At 43.4% G+C, this 18,652-nt stretch overlaps 1 protein-coding gene across 2 annotated transcripts in view; it reads left to right on the top strand.

The window, feature by feature from the left end:
- Positions 1–95: 95 nt before the first annotated feature.
- Positions 96–18,652, top strand: part of LOC125013927 (Down syndrome cell adhesion molecule-like protein 1 homolog) — an 88,686-nt gene continuing 70,129 nt past the window's right edge. Inside the window, exons 1-3 of one of the 2 annotated variants that reach the window (XM_047594885.1) lie at positions 96–822; positions 10,073–10,393; positions 16,794–16,940. In XM_047594885.1, coding sequence (XP_047450841.1) covers positions 780–822; positions 10,073–10,393; positions 16,794–16,940 — 511 coding nt within the window. In that variant the 5' untranslated portion in view covers positions 96–779. The remainder of the gene's footprint in view (positions 823–10,072; positions 10,394–16,793; positions 16,941–18,652) is intronic. The other variant, XM_047594883.1, reaches the window with a different exon arrangement.

Raw genomic sequence — 18,652 nt, 5'->3', positions numbered from 1 at the left:
ATAATTACTTGCGTTTGTGTAATATAACACAACTATTCTGTCTCCTCTAAAGGAAGGTGAGTTGAGCGGTAGCGACAGTCCACACTTAGGTGCGCAGAGCGGAGTGCATTCCCACTTTCCCCTTTGAAACGGAGTTTGCATCTTCGTTGCGCCCCTGTTCTCCTACTTTCCTGGAATTCGCAACGCAATGCCCGTGGTTTTGTTTTTTATCCTCGCAGTGTCACATTCTATTGGTGCGGACCATTTGACTTTCACTTTCAGTGAGAGCCACTGCTAAAACGACGAAAAACGATTTATGGAAATCACCAGGCTGATTTGCAAGGGAAACAAGCGCATTTCCCTTTTGTGTTTCAACTTCCTTGCGCCAAAACAAAATTTAAATGACTTTTCTCCGGGATTCTTTGAAGGCTGCACTTACACTAACGTTTCAACCGGATAAAAAAAACCTTCATTCACCGCGTGAGGGTTCGGTGGTTTTCGTTTGGTCCCCCATAGTACGTGTGGCTCACCTCTCCGCCACGGCGCATTATTAGGATACCGGGGGTGGGGCGACAGCAGCCTGTCCCGGTAAGGGGAGGAGAGAACAGGGAACAGAGGCGGTACTTTCTCCGCTGCTCGTTTCTCGGCGCTGGAGAGTGTGGGACCAGGGCTGGAGAGACCGCCGGGGAGCATCAGCAAGAACCAGTCCAGCACGGAGCCTCGCCTGGCCGACCGCTGCGCCGTGCACTCTTCTTGGGGACTGCACAACATTCCTGTGAAATATAACTGCTTTTAATGGCATGTGGCTTGTAACTTTACTTCTGCTGTATTCTTTGCAAGAAGGTAAGCTCCCTCTTCAAATGTTGCTTATCTGCATGTTACCTCTTCAATTTAGTCCTGAAGTTGTCTGTGCGTGTCTGTTGGCGTGCCTGGGTCATAAATTTGATTTCAGTAATTCAATTAATGTCACAAAGGGAGGGCTGAGGTGTCGAATCAAACTCCAAATTGCCTTTTAGAGGAAAACTGATAACTTTTTGTTTTTGGTTTGAGAGGATGCTTTCTTGATCAGCCATCGTTTCCTCCAGAGCGAGTGCTCGTTTTCCTCATACGTTCCCAGTGCCTCATAGTAATTACCTGATAATGTGATTAAGATGATAAAATGTCTCATTGTGAGCTCAGAAATCAACATGCTCGTCAGCTTGGTGGCCACTGAGTGAGCCACACAGATCTCAAAAGTGCACACTGCGTTTGTTGAGCTGAAAAAAGGGATAAGGCATTTGCATTTTGCATGATGAATATGTGGAGGTGTCGTGAATATGGAGGATACTGAATAGGAGGGGAGGCTGATAAGGATCTGCAGACGCGCGCACGGATGAAGGGGCGACCTCAAGCGCTGAGGCTGGCCACAGCTGTAGGCTGTTTACTCGCTAAAGTCCAAGGGGGCACATGAGTTTAATGTATTTGCTGACTTTTTTTTTCTGCCCTGTCGCAGCACAGATATGTTAGTGAGCTTGTGTGTGCGTGTGTGTGTGCGTGGGGGGTGTTGAGAGGGAGGTGGTCCCTAGGGGTTAAAGCATCCCTTTTTTTTATCAATTATGTTTTGAATGGACACTAAAATAATGCATAAACGTCGATACGCGTGTTAATGTGTGTGAGTGTGAAGTGTATGCGGCTGTGAGGCAACAAGGGTCAATACATTTTATGTTAGACGTGTGAACTGATGCTGGGGGTATTGAGCACTGGCCTTTAATTTGCAGATAATGTGCCCCAGTTGGATGTTTAAAAGACGAGGTCATATATTACAGTTTATTTTCTTTGACAAAATGTAGGAGTGTCATATTGTAGCCTATGCAGTCTCGGTTGTTATCATCCCTGGTCTAATTATTCATCCACCATTTTCTGTGGCACCAGATTCTACTGATTGGCTTCGCTCTAAAATGCTGCAGATGCGAGATAATGATTCATTTTCCCCTCTACATATAAAATGTTTTGTTCTTTTTGCATCAAATTCTCTCACTTTTAAACACGCACGCAGTGAAAAATAAGAACCAGAACACATAATTTTTCACTTTTTCTATTTTCACACATTTTCTTTACGCAGAAGTCTATAACTTAAAAATACCGGATTACAACCCTTTTGGTTAACAAATTATGATTCGTTTTCAGAATTGTGTTCTAATTGTGTGCGATATGAGAGTTTTATGCTCCTGGTCGCCATCACTGGCCTTGGCAGTGCCCTCTGCCAGGCTGCAGCTGCGGCGGGGACTTCCGTGCTGTTTTTGTTGTATGTTATTGGATTACAGGGTCTATTTCGATTATACACACTGTACATCGCCCTGTCCCGTGACTGAACGAGTTGTACTGTGTATGTGTGTTTGTGTGTGCGTGTGTGTGGCGAGGGGAGGAGGGTTGGGGGGCTGCAAACAGCCACTGGAGCGGAAAGAGTGCTTGAGATGGGAGAGATGTAGATAACGCAGTGGAAAACAAACTTCCATTTTCCGTTGTTTTTCTACGCCATGTTTCCATCATTTTGCACGAATCAGTTGGGATTTAATGTGTCGCATGTTTGCTATGTATTTTAAATACATGCATTAGTTAAACCTCGTTATTTTAAGGGGGAAATGTTGGTCTATTATCATACATGCATATGCATTAGTACTGCGTATTTTCCTGGCTCGGCCGCGCCTCCTAGAATGACACCCAATTCTTCGCTTTTTCTTTTTTTTATTCATGTATTATATCATTATAAAGCTAGATCAGATAAAAAATGTATTGATTTAAAATAAAATTCTCCTTATCCATTTTCTGTCAATAATTAGACATCCATTCAGTCATTAGTGACCGTTTGTTGCTTTAGTTTGGCTGCGTATCAGCACACCTGCACCCATGAGAGCGGAGAGGAGGGGGGAGAGGAGAGGGATGGATAGATGGATGGATAGAGGCAGAGGAGGGGGGAGAGTACACTCATTCTTCTTTGTCATGATTTGGGAGGCTGCTTGTCATTTTATGGAAATAAAACAGAGACAAACTCAGCTGAGGGCAGTGCGTGGGAATCTTCTTTCAGGCCTGACAGGCCAGGACGGGGCCTGAGAAATTGGAGAAGGCTTAAATAATTATTGCAATTAATGTAATTTTTTTAAAATCAGGCAGAAAAACAACTTTCGCTTCAGTGTGAAATTTGAAGAATTTCAATCAGCAATTGTGCAAATTTCAGAGAAAAACACCATGTGGTTATCGAGATGGAGTAAGAGCTCTTGCTATAATTATTTCTTCAATTAATATGATTCCGGTATTATCCAGTTTCAGTCGACGTGCGTCGTGCAGCACACATTTGACATTAGGCTGAATATTATCGGTGTTGCAGAGCTGTTTTCTCCCAGAAATAGCGTAGAACACTTAAATATTGTGGCGGAAGTTTATTTTTATTTGTGGATTCGGTGTTTTAGTGTTGTTTAACCTCTATAGATACGCAGTGTGGTCATGTCCGCCTGTGAACAATCAGGTCGAATGCTGGTGTTAAATATCAGCCCGGTTTTATATTTCAGCAAACATCACATTTAAACTTGCATAGCAGTTCAAGGCAAGCGTTAAGCAACGTACGAGGGATAGATTTGACATCTCATCTGACATAAGATGAGTTTTCATGTTGCCATTCCTTCAGATGGGTCTTCTGGATATTGAGGACGGTCTGAGCTGCGGACCGCGGGCTGTGTGTAAATTTGGAAACTAAACGGATACGGACTGGAGGAGAAGTGCTTGGAGGGGGAGCCCAGTAATTGCAGTATGAGTCAGACTCTGGTGGCTACTTGGCTACACCCGCACGACTGACTTGGAGACGTTGCCTCTGGATTAGACATGTGAAGCGTTAGTGGCTGATGGAATTATGACTGTGGAGTTGTTTCATTTTCTATCTTTAAGTACCACGACCTAAAATCCGTGTGGGGGAGGTGAGGGGCGTGCCTTATAACTGTTCAAGTTTCTCTGATATATATTTTAAAGTGATCTGTGCTGGAGAATGACTGGAGAGTGCGCAATTTAGGGAGTGTATGCTGGGGATTTCTTTAATTGCCTTTCAATAAAGTGCATGCACAGTCACTGCAGGGGACAGGGAAGGGCGAGCCCCACGCTGGTTTGATAGTACATATGTTTGAAACATTTTCAAACACAACATCAGACCTTTACATACGTTTTGTTCTACCCCTTTCATAGTCATACCGAATTGAGATAAATGTGGTGGCTGGAATACAGCGCAAACTGCCCACGAAAAAAATAATGAACGCATTATGTACCTGAAATAACGTTTTATTCAAAAGAAGCCGCCCTGCGTCCTACCCCTCCCTCTTTGCCTACGCAGCCGGTAAGTTTTCTTAGAGAGGTACAGCTCCGCAGCATAATAGCTACATGTCACTCACAGGTTAACCTGCCTCACGCATTGTGCTCCGGAAATAAAAGCCTGTTTTCATTGTCGAGTGTTGGCTCTCTGCGCTTGGCAGTTGAATGGTGCAGCACAAACGCGCGTCTTATCTGAACAACCTATTCAGCCTCGTTTGTTGTTTGAAACTCACGAACTTCGTCGTCAAGTTGGTCGGCTTGACGGGATCGCTTCATTTTACGCACGGCCTTGGAAGCGCGCTAAGATGATTACACTTTCATTGGAACAGGGCGTTTTGTTTGTAAAATAAGTTGTTTTAAGTGAAATGTCATGCAAGAAAGACGGAATAATATTGCGCTGTTTTTACGCATTATTCAAATAAACATATATCGGCTTTTCCTGTTGGCTCAAATGACTGTTTATCGTTGTACAGCTGTCTATCTTGTGGTCCATAGCTACAACTTCGTAGTACACAAAGCTGACACAAAGGAGCATTCTGACCGCTCACTCAACAGGTTTTATGTGCAACCGTAGGGTTCGGTCGCCCAGTGCCCTCGCCATTACGCACAGAGAAAGATTGACGCCCTTGTCGTAAATAACAAAACTAAACAGGAATAAAGAAATAAAACAATCATATCCAAGATCAGCTCTCTTTCACTTAGTCTCTCTCTCTCCTTCTCTCCCTGCCTCTCTCTGTTGTTCTGCTTACTATCAAACAATTTATGGCCCTGTCTTTGAGGGAGGGTAGGAAGAAGAAAAACACATCTCTACAATCTGACAGTCACTTCAACAGCGGAAATCATCTTTTTGAACTGGGAGATGTGAATTTTCAGATGCTGAAATGGCTGCCTAATATTTCACTGACAGTGCATAAATTGTGTATAGGGGTTGTTTACCGCCTACAATCCCCCTCCCCTGTACCTGTATTCACAGCCCTAATATCACACCATGCAGCCTTCCTGTTCTTGCTTTCCCCCACAGTCACTGAAATAAAACCAAGTTGGAAATGTTTTCTTTTTCTGACTGCACATAAAACCAAGGAGACACATTGTCATGTAACCCTAATGCATATCTCCATCTGGAGTCATTGTAAAATAAATGAGCGGCTCCCTCTATCAAACATGATCCTATCTTTTGCCTTTTATGTTGTGCCATTTTTATGCAGCATCACTGCAAAGACTGTATTGCCACTGACTTCAGTGCTTAAGCTGTTGTTTGGCCCGAATGTGTTCTGTGTGCTGTTACCTCTAGTGCTACATGGTTCACCACATACATACACATCATACACAAACATCAACTTGCTATCAATGTATAAGTGCAATCTGAAATGTATTTATGTGACTTTGTGTGTGTCTGTTTTAAGGAGAGACTTCGAGAGGGAGGGAGAGGGAGGGATTTATAGCCCTGTTTTTCTATGCACGTGATGGTATGAATCTCAGTGTGTGTGTGTGTGTGTGCGTCTGAATGAATCTAGATGAGACAGAAAAAGCTGCATTATGCATAGCGGTTCACCATAGGCAATATCCTTGCTTCTCCAGCATACATATTCATACTCCATTTTCATATCCACTGCAAAAACAGGAAACAAAGTGTAAATGTGTTTGAGTGTATAGCAAAGGAAGATTTCAGTCAAAAGAAAAACGGGGGGGGGAGATTCATTCACCCGACAAGAATGATGTTTCTGGGTGTTTCACCCAAAATCACTTTGACCTTCTTTATTGTAATCAGTGCATTCATGCTTGAAGAAGGAAATCAAAATACAGTTCATGAATGAATGAATGAATGAATGCCGCTTTGCTCCTTCTTTCTCTTCTGGGGGAAAGGGTGGGGAAGGAGCCTAGGGCAATGGGAGGACTTTAATAAAGCCCAAATAAAGATGAATTGGATTATTGTTGCTTTACATTAATCATTTCCAGTCAATTGTTGGACAGATAGATTAGATGCGTTTTAGCCCCCTGTGTTCATCTATACATTCATTCACATTTCATGTAAGAGCTCGGTTGGATAATTAGCGTATGTCCTCTGTCAGTCATGCAATTTAAGCAGCTCGCTACATTTTCACGTCGCAGTAATGCCTGTAATTGCTGTCCCATTCGCACACCTCAGCTATCCTAAAAACGTCAAGCCTCCAGGGAAGACAAAGAAATAAGAACTCTGTGCACACTGTGTCACAAAATGTTATTCTTATTTATTTTATATCACACCAGTAGCTGTACCTGGGAGACCGTTATTCCAAGTGGCGTTTGGTAGTTCTTCACAATCTCACCTTTTATTGTTCTGTTGTAATATTTTCACAGCAAACTCTGAACAGTTACTGCCACAAGGCACGTGGTCATCATCACGATGGTCTTTTCTGCTTGAGGCTGTAATCAATGCAGTCTGTCCTGGAGACTGGGTGCTTGTTTCTGCGTGTTTGTACACATGTGTCTTTGTGTGCGGCAGCGTGTGTGCGTTTGTGAACTCGGTGACCTGAATTCTTACCCCAGGACAATGCGATTAACCATCGCATCATAAGCTGTTGCTTTTTTTTGATGTTTTCCCACAGACTTTGAGTTTTTGTCTGATTGGTTTTTAGTGTGTTCGAGGTCATCTTTGATGACATCTGAGGGGTTCTTTAGAGTTGATTTTTGATGAGGTTATCTACCTTTAGAGCTTAAATGAGCTTCCCAACCTAAGAGTCAGGACACTAATGAGCGCTCGTAACAAATCAGAAAGGTTGAGATATGACCAAACAACCTATTAGGGGAGACATTAGGACTACACGTAACCTGTTTATTATTCACATTATATTCTATGCTTCCTTTCTTTAGAGCAACTTTATATTTTACTCCATTGTGCATCTAGAAAGGATTTTATTAAAACAAGTCAAAATAAAAAAATTGGTAGATAGTTTGCATTGCTTTATTTTTTTTTTAAGTTAAACTTGTTGTGATTTGATACAAAATACACACTTTGTACGCAATATAACAACATATTTGCATTATGAAGGAGAGTTTGGTGACCAGAAAACTTAAAGCTAAAATAAGATGACTACTTTCAACCTGCTGCAACATACAAATGTCGAAGTTCTGAATGAAAAAAGTGAGTGTTCATATCTGGTGCCATGAATGGAAAGTTGAACAAACCTACTGTGAGACAACGAAAATCATTCCAGGAATGCTTCCAGGTCATTTAATTATACACATATTTAGCTACAGATGCACTGCTGTTTTCTCTGTGGTGAAACATTCATAAACAATTCCGCAATGACAATTGCGTCCTCGGAGGTGGATAATGAAAAAGTCCATTTGGTAGCTTAACATTTCTCTGTGATTAGCTGTATTTGAAAGGGCTCTAATAGTAATGTTGTTCAGTTTTAAGTGCTTTTAAGCCAAGGATATTTTTTGTCAAGAAAACACTTGAAAGAAATAGAGAAGCAGGTCACTGTCACTGATATCATCTGCTAGTAGTTTCCTCCCTTTTAACTCAGTATTAAAACTCTTGTGTATGTGTTCCTCAAGCAGTGATACATTGTGGTGCTCTCCATGGTGCTGAAAGTGCTGATCAGTCAGCCTAGCAAACTGTGTGTGTATGTGTGACTGACACAGATTCAAATAGCAGGATTGAAATGACCTAAATTCAGATTTTTGAATAGAGGATCTATTTAAACGGAGACTATCTCCTCAGCATCTCTTCCGTGCACACAGGCGCAGACACGCATGTTCAGCACACGCACTCCGGCGGCAATCATAGCTTTTGTTCTTGACACCTCTGCCTCGGCTGCTGGCTGAGTTTGACATCAAGAACTGAGGCAGTCATTTAACATTAACCTCTCTATCCCTTTGACCTTACCACACACCGATACACACACTCACTCACTCACTCAGTTGCATCCAAACACCTTTGCACCTGAGAACCTTTCCCTCAACCAGCCACCCATATCCTGTCTACAATATTACACTCCTGCCAGGCTCCCTGATCTTTCCTTCCGCTTGACACCCACACACGCATGAAAGGCAGGGAAGTCTGGACAACGGCCTCCCACAGCAGTGCGATTACCGAGTGGATAGACTATGTGTGTGTGTGTTAAATGTGAGAGGAGATTATGTGGGTTTAACTTTCTGTGCGTGGCATACAGATTCCGATCACATGTGGCGGAAAAAAGACATGAGGAAGGGTTTGTGTCTTGGAGGGGTGTCCACTTGGGCTGTGGTAATACAAAAATGACATAAAAAAATATAAAATGACAGGAAAAGGACACGCGACTCTGACAAGACAGAGAGATATGGATGGATGCATGAAGCGTTAAGCAACAATAGAGGTGAAATAGAAACCACCGTATATCAGTTTAGGTTTGTCCCCTAATCCTTGCATATTACTTCTGAGCTTTTTATTTTGCTCACATGATTCATCCAATTCATATCATGCTATTAGTGTCATTATGTCATGTTATTATTATTATATACAGAAGAGATAAAAAATCGTCTTTTATATCAGCCATTCATTCTGTTGCTAACTATGTATTCAGATCTTCAAAAGGCAGCTAGTGTGCCTTTGTCTTCCATTTTATTGCCTGCTACTAATGATATGTATTGATGCAGAGGATCAGTCAAAATTAGAGCCTAAATGACATCTGATATTGTCTTTATATCTCTATTGATAGCCGACTCATTTCTCCACACACACACAGAATTGAATAGATAGGGCTAATCCAGGCATTGTTGACACAATCCAGGAAAGGGATTAATTAAGTATCATTGTCTGAGAAGAGAATTCTCTGGCTTGGGGCACGACGTCTTCCCCTGGCCTCCAGCCAAGCTGAGCTCAGCACTTTTTTTTACACTCCTCTAGACCCGTACCCCCCCTCCCCTAGTCCCTGCAAACACTCCAAGACGCACACAGATCCTAAAGGGGTGCCTCTATACACTGCTTTAAATTGGACAAGGGCGTTTTGAGAGGGTGGGGGATAATTGGTGGTCTGTTTCCCATAGGACAGCTTATCTGGTAGCAGCTCTTCATCTGTGCCGCGAAAGCTTTTGTTTTACAACTAGCATATGTAGTCTCCGGCTCCCCAGGCATCTACAGCTACGGAGAAAGGCCTCCATACAATGATGTGATATGGCTTAAGTTGGCCTGACACACGTAATGCTTAACTGTCTCATCCATGTGAACATTTTTCCCACTATGATGGAGAATATAGGCAGTAAGCATAAAAATGGCAGTGGGGTTGAGTTATGTGACCCGTCTTCCTCCTACTGAGAGGCAGATTTTCAAAGGAGTCTCTGGGTACATATATTAGGCTAATACATATGGAATGAGATAGATAGCCGACCTGGATGCGCCTGTGCTTTGTATTCTGCATGTAGGTAACTGTGTTTGATCGAGAATAGCTTATTATTATTATTCCACTCAACTAGTGAGTTGACTCATGAAATATGGTAAATATTGATAAAATATTTCATGTTGACTATGTGACGTTTATCTAATATGATGATGAATAATGGCTACATTTGTGTGTCCATACTTGCTGCGTCAGTGCAGTGTGTTTTTGTAGATTCTCGCAGATTGTATTGTGTGTGGATACAGTCTTAATATGTACGTATGCAGTTGTACTCACTGTCCATTGAATAATTTCAGTCGTTAATCAGCAATGTCTCTCTCTTCATACCTGTTATGTGAATGTTACCTTTATGTCTGACACATACCCGCTAACCAACTCCCTTTTCTCTCTCGTCCGAACAGTCAACAGTGAGGATGTTGTCTCTACTCGGCTGTACTTTGTGAACGCCTCCCTGCAGCGGGTGACCTTCTCCAGCTCGGTGGGGGTGTCCCTGCCCTGCCCTGCGGGCGGCGCCCCCCATGCCGTCCTGCGCTGGTACCTGGCCGCCGGAGACGACATTTACGACGTGCCCCATATCCGCCACGTGCATGCCAACGGCACCCTCCAGCTCTACCCTTTCTCTCCCTCCGCCTATAACAGCATTATCCACGACAACGAGTACTTCTGCACGGCTGAGAACCAAGCAGGCAAGATTCGAAGCCCCAGCATCCACATCAAAGCAGGTGAGGGTTTGGACATACCTTCTTTCAACATCACCACTTTGAAGCCATCTTATGGCCCAGGTCATGGTATAGTCAAAAACTAGGGTCTCAGATGTTCCTATTTAAACCCCAACTTCCCATGAATCAAAGAAGCTACTTGGATATTTGGCAAAATTACTTCAGGAAACTTTACAAGTCCAGTTGCCCTTGTTTCAGTTTGTTTTGGATCTAAATGCAGGTGTGTTTTTGAACCCCACTTCCCAGGAGGCAACACAGTGGTGCACTTAAGTCAGTATATAGCACCTAATGAGTTAACACTAGGGCGACCTCCCGTGCAGCGTTTGCAGGTTCCTCCCTTTTCCACATTCCAAAAACATGCAAGCTGACGTTTAATGGTGATTCTAAATTGGCCCTAGGTGTGCATGTGAGTGCCGCGTGACAGGGTGTACCTGCGCCCCCACCCCCAGTGACTGCTGGTGTAGGCTCCAGCCCCTCCCTGCGACCTTCTAAGGATAAGCGGTTACAGATAATAGATGGACTTCCCTGAGATGTGAATGGTGTCATTCAGATGGCAGCTGGAACCTTGACTATACCTCCGTAACTGTAGTCGTAGGCGACTGTATTTTCTTTGTTTGTTCGGTCATAGAAAAAAAATAGCAACATAGGTGACTTTAAGAATTAATCTGTTGTGGTAACTCCGCCTGCGGTCTTTTGCAGAGAGATAACTGCTGAGTGATAGAATATCTGGTTTTTAATACTGTAAATGCATGGATCTTTGTATAATTTTGTCATTTGGTCACGAGTGCGGTGACCATGTTGACTTAAGGGAAAGAGATCAATTTAAAAATGTTTGTCTCTTATGACAAGCAAATTAATCATTGTGTATTAAATTGTCAGAGTGCACTATTTAAGAGCATTATAATTATATATAATTTCATTTTTCTGGTCACTACCGAATATTTAACCCATGGAAGCCCTGAATCTATGAGTCTTATTGGTGTCCTAAATCAACAACTCCTCCCGGTCGAGTTGAAGTGTCTCAAAATACTGTAGAATTACAAAAAAAAAAATACAGTAGAAGACAGACACACAGCTATGTAGACAGTTGGTTTAGTGACCCGTCCGCACTCTGCTGCCAAGGTCAAAGCTGGAAAGAGGTGCTGAACGCACGGAGGGAAGGTGTTACTGCACTTTCTCACACCCACGAACACACATACCTAAAGAGCATAAACACATGCACACGACCTCGTGTGATACACACTGGACGCACGTGTACACAACACACATGCGTGTGTGTTCACATGCATATGCACGCACCCTTGCAAACACACGCGCACGCGCACACGCAGACCCACACTAACGGGCACACCAGCCTGTGCGCAGATCATGCCAGCAAGCCTCCTGTCTCCCAGTCTCTCCATCTGTCCATGGACTGGAAAGTCCCCTAACTACACACACACACACAGACACACACACACACACACACATATGCACACATATACACAGACACAGCCATTTTCCTCAAGCTGGCTCATGGTGTTTAGTTGCCAGCTCTTTGTCAGTGTGTTTGGCGAAAAAAATAAATAAATAAATAAATTTTGGAGAGTGAGCTACAGACGTGAAAAGATGTGAAAAGAATCATAAAAAAGTGGATTTTGAGGTCGGGTTGATGGCCAGGCAGACATTTTGACTGCGTTTAACAATCCTACATGAAGACACAGTCAGCAGTTCCACACCCGACACATGTACACAAACAAAATCGTTCTCCAAAATGCTGCCAGACTCTGTTCCTCACCACCACACGCGCAAACACACCCATATGGCTTGTGTGGTCTCTAGAGGAGGACAGTCCCTCCAGCGTGAGAGTGACCTTCCAGCCAGCCTCGGCGTCGGGATGACCTTCCTCCCAAATAATTACAACAATTAATCAATTAAATGCTGAGGCAACCACAACTCCACACAGCTCCATAACCGGGGCTCACGTGCATATGTGTGCACCTCATTACCTCCGCGGTCCTGCACAACACACATGCTCACTTACACGCTCGCATACACATGAAAGCCTGTAGTTGCCATGGGCGACAGAGGCGTGAGCGCTAGGGTGTGGCATGCCTCGTCTCAGGTGGTGCAGGAGAATGATGGCAGCCGACAGCTCGCAGTGTGACACCCCCTCCCACCAAAATAAAATCTGACCCAACCCCCACCCCCCCCCCCCCCCCCCTTTTGCCATCCGTGTCTTTCTCCCTCCCGCTCTCTTTCCCTTCCCTTCACATCTCTCTCTCTGTCTCTCCCCCTATTTCTCACCCTCTACAATGCATGCTGATTGTGGTCCAATAATAGCACTAGCACCTGTCTGGATAGCTCTGCATTTATGAAAATCACCATGTGGGCTGCTTGTTTTCCTCTATATGTTTTTTTTTCTTTTCTTTTCTTTTGCTCTTTCATCACAAATACAAATCAAGTTTTGTATTTGCCTTTTTACTCAAGCTTAACAACAGGCTATTGCACTAATGTGTTTAATCTATCGAATAAATGGCTGCTCAAACTGAAGACGCGCCTCAAGTTGTCGTACTCTCCATAATATTGGGACTTTCCTATAATGCAGGCTTTCGTCTAAAAGTAGACAAACCAGTAAAAATTGCTTAAATTGAAGGATTCGTCATAACTAACATTACTGCTTTAGCTTCTAAGTAATAGACAGTAGTTCATATTGATTTGAATTGCCTGTTACCTTAAGCCAATTACAATTAGAGACAAAACTTAAAGCAGACTTTATGTTGAGTGCGCTTCAGTTACTGCACTAAGTTTTAGCAGTCCGCTGTTTGTTGACCCCTGCCCCGAAAAGAAAATTTTAAAATAGTGTATGTCTTGCCAATAAGCCTTAAATTGTGATAATAAATAAAAATAAATTCTAATTTTGATAGATTGTCTGTGGGGTTATGCCCAATTTAAATGTGTTCTTGTTTCAGCCGGTCGCAGTTTTATTACAATGTGTACCAGAATAAAAAAGGCCATTGGTTGAGTTTTTTAAAAAAAGGTCATTCTTCAAACATAGCATTATTAAGGAAAAGGGCAAAGAAATCTATTCCACGTCAATAAATAGATTTAATATCTTCGTGATGCTAACCCCTAAAGCAAAATTGTTTGTGTGTGCGACATATCGAGCTTGCGGACTCTCCACTCACGTCTGAACATATCATTTCCTTGCATTTTGCAATTTTTCTGCACTTTCTCATCGTTTTCAGATTTTCACATAAGGTAACAAGTTAAAGAAGACGCATGCGTAACTCTTAAAAGGAAAGCACACCTTTGGTACGTACAGTCAGTTGTTTTAGTTAGTTGTGGTATGGATATATTCCGTCTGGAGTTCGTGAGTTTCATGCCTTGTGCACCTAACATCTCCTTAAACAAACTTAATAAAATGAAATGGGGACACCTGTTCGGTGAGCCCCACCTCAGCTCCCCTTTGTTCCAACTAAAACACACAAACCTACGTAGGCCTGGGCCAAGACAGCAGGTGTTTAGATCTCCTTCCTCCATCTGCCCTCCTCATTTCTTCTCTGGCTCTGACATTTCCTCACTAACACAGTAAACGGAGTCTCCGAACCTGATACATTTCTTTTTCTGTCTTTCTAATTTCATACTGAAACCTGCATTCGCTCATTTCTCCTGTGTTTCATTATGTTTCTCCTGCTCTGTCTCCTTCTGTGTTTTTACTGCTTGCTTTATGAATAAGTAAATGCAGTATTTGGTTTCCCCGTCGTTAATTATTGAAGCGACAGTGATACAGGACTTGCCTCCCAGTGCGCCCAGTCACCCAGACCCATGTTTTAGCTCGTTCCTAGGCAACCACGCTGCATATAGTCAGGCATCAGTAACATCCTAATGATTCTGCTGCGCATGCGATGAGGGGGAGTGCAATTTACACACAAATCAGCCGGGCTACCATTTGCATCATGTCACAAGGCTTAAGAGGATGAATATGTAATGTTTTTTTGTTTTTTTCCCTGTGTTGTTCATATCTTCATAGAAAACGTGTGATAAATTACAATGCTATCTCAACAGCTTCTCCTCATTGGGGCTGGTTACATGGTTGTGTACAAGGGCATGTTGCCATACAGGGCAGGCTTTAATGAGGAGATGAGTGGTTAAACAAGACTTTCTTAAAGGGTATCAAGTGTAGGACAAGGTGGGATCACGGACAGGAAGTTTAAACCTGATGTGACCTTGACTGGATTTGAAGCACTGAACTGAAATGTGATGACATGTCATCACTGCGCCGCACATTTACAAGCTGTCAAGTTGATTTTAAACACTCTATGAAGGCGCAGTGGACATTGGGGATTTTACTTGCTATTGACAAGAGGCAGCAGGGTCAGTCAGAGAGTAAATAAATGATTGAGAGAATTGGCTCGGCCACAACAGCTGAGGCTACTCTGTGGATCCAGGCTATTGATCTGCAGGTAGATGGCATCAATGAAAAGCAGGGGCTGATTAAATGAAGAATTGAAATGAGGACCTGATTAGAATTCATTGTCTCTTAGCCTTGATTTGTGTACAAATGAAGCTTCGGCTCGCATTAGCAGCCTGTGTGTCTGGCGACCAAAGTGGGAAGCGATATGCTCTCCAGGTTCAAGGGAGGTGGAAAGTAGCAGGGTGACAGCACAGATGGTAGTCTAAAGGCACACAGTCCTGTGTTATACACCTCATCTGTTTGTTGTGGAGTCGCATATGTGAATAAATCTAGAATTTCTGAAGTTTTGACTAGATCTTGACTCCTGCTCACGTCAGGAAAGACAAAAGAAAAGGGTCCAAAGTTCAGCCGAGTACGAACGAGAGCGTACAGTGATAGAGCTGTGGACGGAAACAAACAAAGACTGTGGAGACAAAAACCTCGAACTTTAAGGTGAAAGACTCGCCGCCATTTGGACAAGGACATTGGCTTTGGTTCCACTGGGTTCCAGTGACAGTGGAGGCTGGCATAAAGCATTATTAATGACCAAGGAAACTGGCCTTCAGGCTAGGCGTTAATTATATCACTGGAGAGCTGGGGGAGAGAGCGAGCACACAGGAGGGTGGGGCCCCTCCCTGTATTTTGTGTGTGTGCATTTTACATTGTTAAGCCATTACTGTCCTCATTGCTAAAGGGATCCCAGTTGATAAATTGCCTGAAACACTCCCCAATATCAGTGTTAGCCCCTATCTGTTTTCTGTAATTGTGCTCATCTTAATCATGTCAAACAGCCTCCTTTTTGTCTGTGTCAAAGTTTCAGGAGAAAAATCGAGTAACATCCCTTTAAACAAATGAGATCAAGATGGCGGGTAAAGCCACACAGCTCAGCTCAGTTCGGTTTAGTAAACAGCTCCCTGTTCATTCAGTCTAGCTGGAATGCCCTTGAACTACCTGTCTTGCCTCCTCACCCAAATAATCCATTAACTTAATTTCCCTTTACTTAATTTATTTAATGAAAATGTATGCTCTGATTCAGCATTTCGCATTTCTCGCTAATCTTAATGTGACAGAGTTAACTGGAGAGATAATTTGGTTAGCTACAGGCTACTGTTTTCATCATTAAGCCTGTCTTAATCACTGCCATCCTTTCTGTACACTGGCACAGATTCATAGCGTAGTGTTCTGCATGCCATGTGCAGGGGCTGTGTTTTTGATGCCTGGCGCCTGCATGTGACAGTTCCATCGGCTGTGAGCAGCCCTCCACTCCTCGCCGTCGCATAGCATCTGTGGCATGGTTCTTTAAAAGGCGAGGGGGCACTCACTGTGCGTTCCCTTCTACTTAGCTCCAAGTTAGCCCTCCTTACTACGGTACAGTGACTCTGGGGCCTAACGTGATCGAACAGAATACCGGTTTAGTTCACTAAGCTTGCCCTTGCTTTTAGATTTAGGTTAGAAAAGGGAGAAGGACGTCAGGCACATGGCGTCAAAATGTTATGTAGCTAAAACTGTTTAATTTATTTGCAGATATATAACATTTAAACCAACTTGTTTTAGAACTTGGCAGCATCTTTCATTTTTGGACTCTTAATTGAGTCATTACGATATTGATCAAGGATGGATGTAATAAACTCTCAAGACGATATCTAAACACCACAGCAGTCTGCTAATAGTTGGGTGTCCTAAAGACCCAGAGTGCAACACCTTCGTTGGTTTAGCTTTCAAAGTTTTATGCATTGCTTTTTTTCTTTGCCTTTTGGACTGTTGATCATTTGAATACGTACGGTTCTCTGGGAAACTGTTCTCTGGCACTGTTCTTGTTAGCACTGCTGCTATCGCAAAACCAACAAAATCGTCACAATCAACTCTTGAAATTGGTCGTAACTAAAGATCTAAGTTGACCTGAGACGTCCGCCGCTACCTCCAACTGACATCCCTCCATCAACTGACACCAGCTCTTTTCTTCCACAGTGTTCAGGGAGCCCTATACAGTCCGCGTGGCCGACCAGCGCTCCATGCGGGGTAATGTTGCCGTGTTCAAGTGCCTCATCCCCTCAGCCGTCCAGGAGTACGTCAGTGTCGTGTCCTGGGAGAAAGACACCGTCTCCATCGTCCCCGGTAGGAAATCCTTGGTTCGCCACAAAAGCCAGACTATGTCCCATGTTCACTTTCTGAAAGCACACTGTGTTTGATCAGTCAGTTGATAACAATGGAAGTCAAATGATCCAATCATGATGTGACGCTTGTGTATGACGTTAGAATCTAATGTCAAATCACGAGTTGGTTCAGTTAAAATAATAACTCTAATGTAGATTTTGTTTTTTAAAAACAACAACAACAACTAATTTTCATGATTGCTCACAGCTCTTAACTCACTGGCATTGGTGTCAGCGACTGAAAATGGAGGAAGGTTGACAGGACGCTCCAGTCATTCAAAAATAAGTCTGATGAAATGGCCTTTGCCTGATGCATTCCTGGCTCCCCACTCACTCACTGACACCGCTGTCGTTAATAGCTGTGTTACAGGGATAAATCAGGCATTAGTAGACATGTGCTGTGTGTGTGTGTGTTTGTGTGTGATGGCGAGAGAAGGACAGAAGGGTGTGTGTGTGTGTGTGTGTGTGTGTGTGTCTGTGTGTGTGTGTGCGTGTGTGTGTGTGGATGGGGAGGATCTAATTTGATGAGTGATAGATCTGTTTAGCTGCTCATCACAGTCACGGAAAAGAGAGCAGCCACACCTCCAGGGCTCTGCTGTGTCTGGAGCTGTTCTCACTGCTTCATCCGATCCTCTATTCAGATCACTCAATGTTAAACTAATAATATAAGTTCGAAAGCGAGCCTCCTGCATGCTGCTCCGTGTCTGTGCATTGGCATTCGCGTGCGTGCGTGTGTGTGTGTTTGTGTTCAGGCTCGTGTGGTGCAGTGTTAACATTTGCTCCGCGGAGCAATGGCAAATTGCAGGGTGTCAGATGAGCCTGTTTAGGTCAGATGATACGTATTGCTCCCTCTGCCCCTTATCTCGCTCTCTGATACCGAGCGCCCGTTTCATCTCTCGACAGCGCGTGCGAATGTGTGTGCGAAGGTGCGTTTGTGTCCCTCTTTGTATTGCTCTGTCCTTCACACAGGAGCACTCATTGATCCACTGTGGTGTGTGTGTGTGTGTGTGTGTGTGGGGGGTGTGTGTGTGTGTGTGTGGCCTGAGGGGGGTTTCCAGTCTGGATCGATAAAGCTTGCTGTTGGATTCCCCTCTCTCTTGTCACGGATCCGTCGGTGTGAGAGTGGTGAGACCGGGCCAGTCTGTTTGACTCATAGCTCAGTGTGTGTGTGTGTGTGTGTGTGTGTGTGTGTGTGTGTGTGTGTGTGTGTGTGTGTGTGTGTGTGTGTGTGTGTGTGCGTGTGTGTGTTATAGCCACTGTATCATGGGCTGTGTGGTAAGAGCTCAGCGGGAGTGCATTATTGATCAACTGATGGACGCATTCGGTGAAACATGCACGTATGAACGAGCAAAAGCGTGTGGACATGGACACAAACATAAATAGTTACACAGCAGCTTTTTTTTTTTTTTTTTTTTTTTTTTTTATAGAGGTTATCCCGATCAGTCGATACAGTCTTTTTGCATTAATAATCAATCATTTTAAACTATTTTTCATTATAATAAACCAAACATTATGGATTGGATTTTTTTTCTTTGTCTCATATAAGTATTTTTAAGTAAGTGGCCTGTTGATCATGTCACATTCAACGTTGACAGTAAATATAATGACACTAGCCAAAAAATAGTGATCGGATTATTCGCTAATAAAAAATAATCATCCCGAATCATTCGAATT

This window comes from Mugil cephalus, chromosome 9 (genome assembly GCF_022458985.1).
Source record: "Mugil cephalus isolate CIBA_MC_2020 chromosome 9, CIBA_Mcephalus_1.1, whole genome shotgun sequence".
Lineage (NCBI taxonomy): Eukaryota > Metazoa > Chordata > Actinopteri > Mugiliformes > Mugilidae > Mugil > Mugil cephalus.
This window is presented reverse-complemented; position numbering and strand designations above follow the sequence as displayed.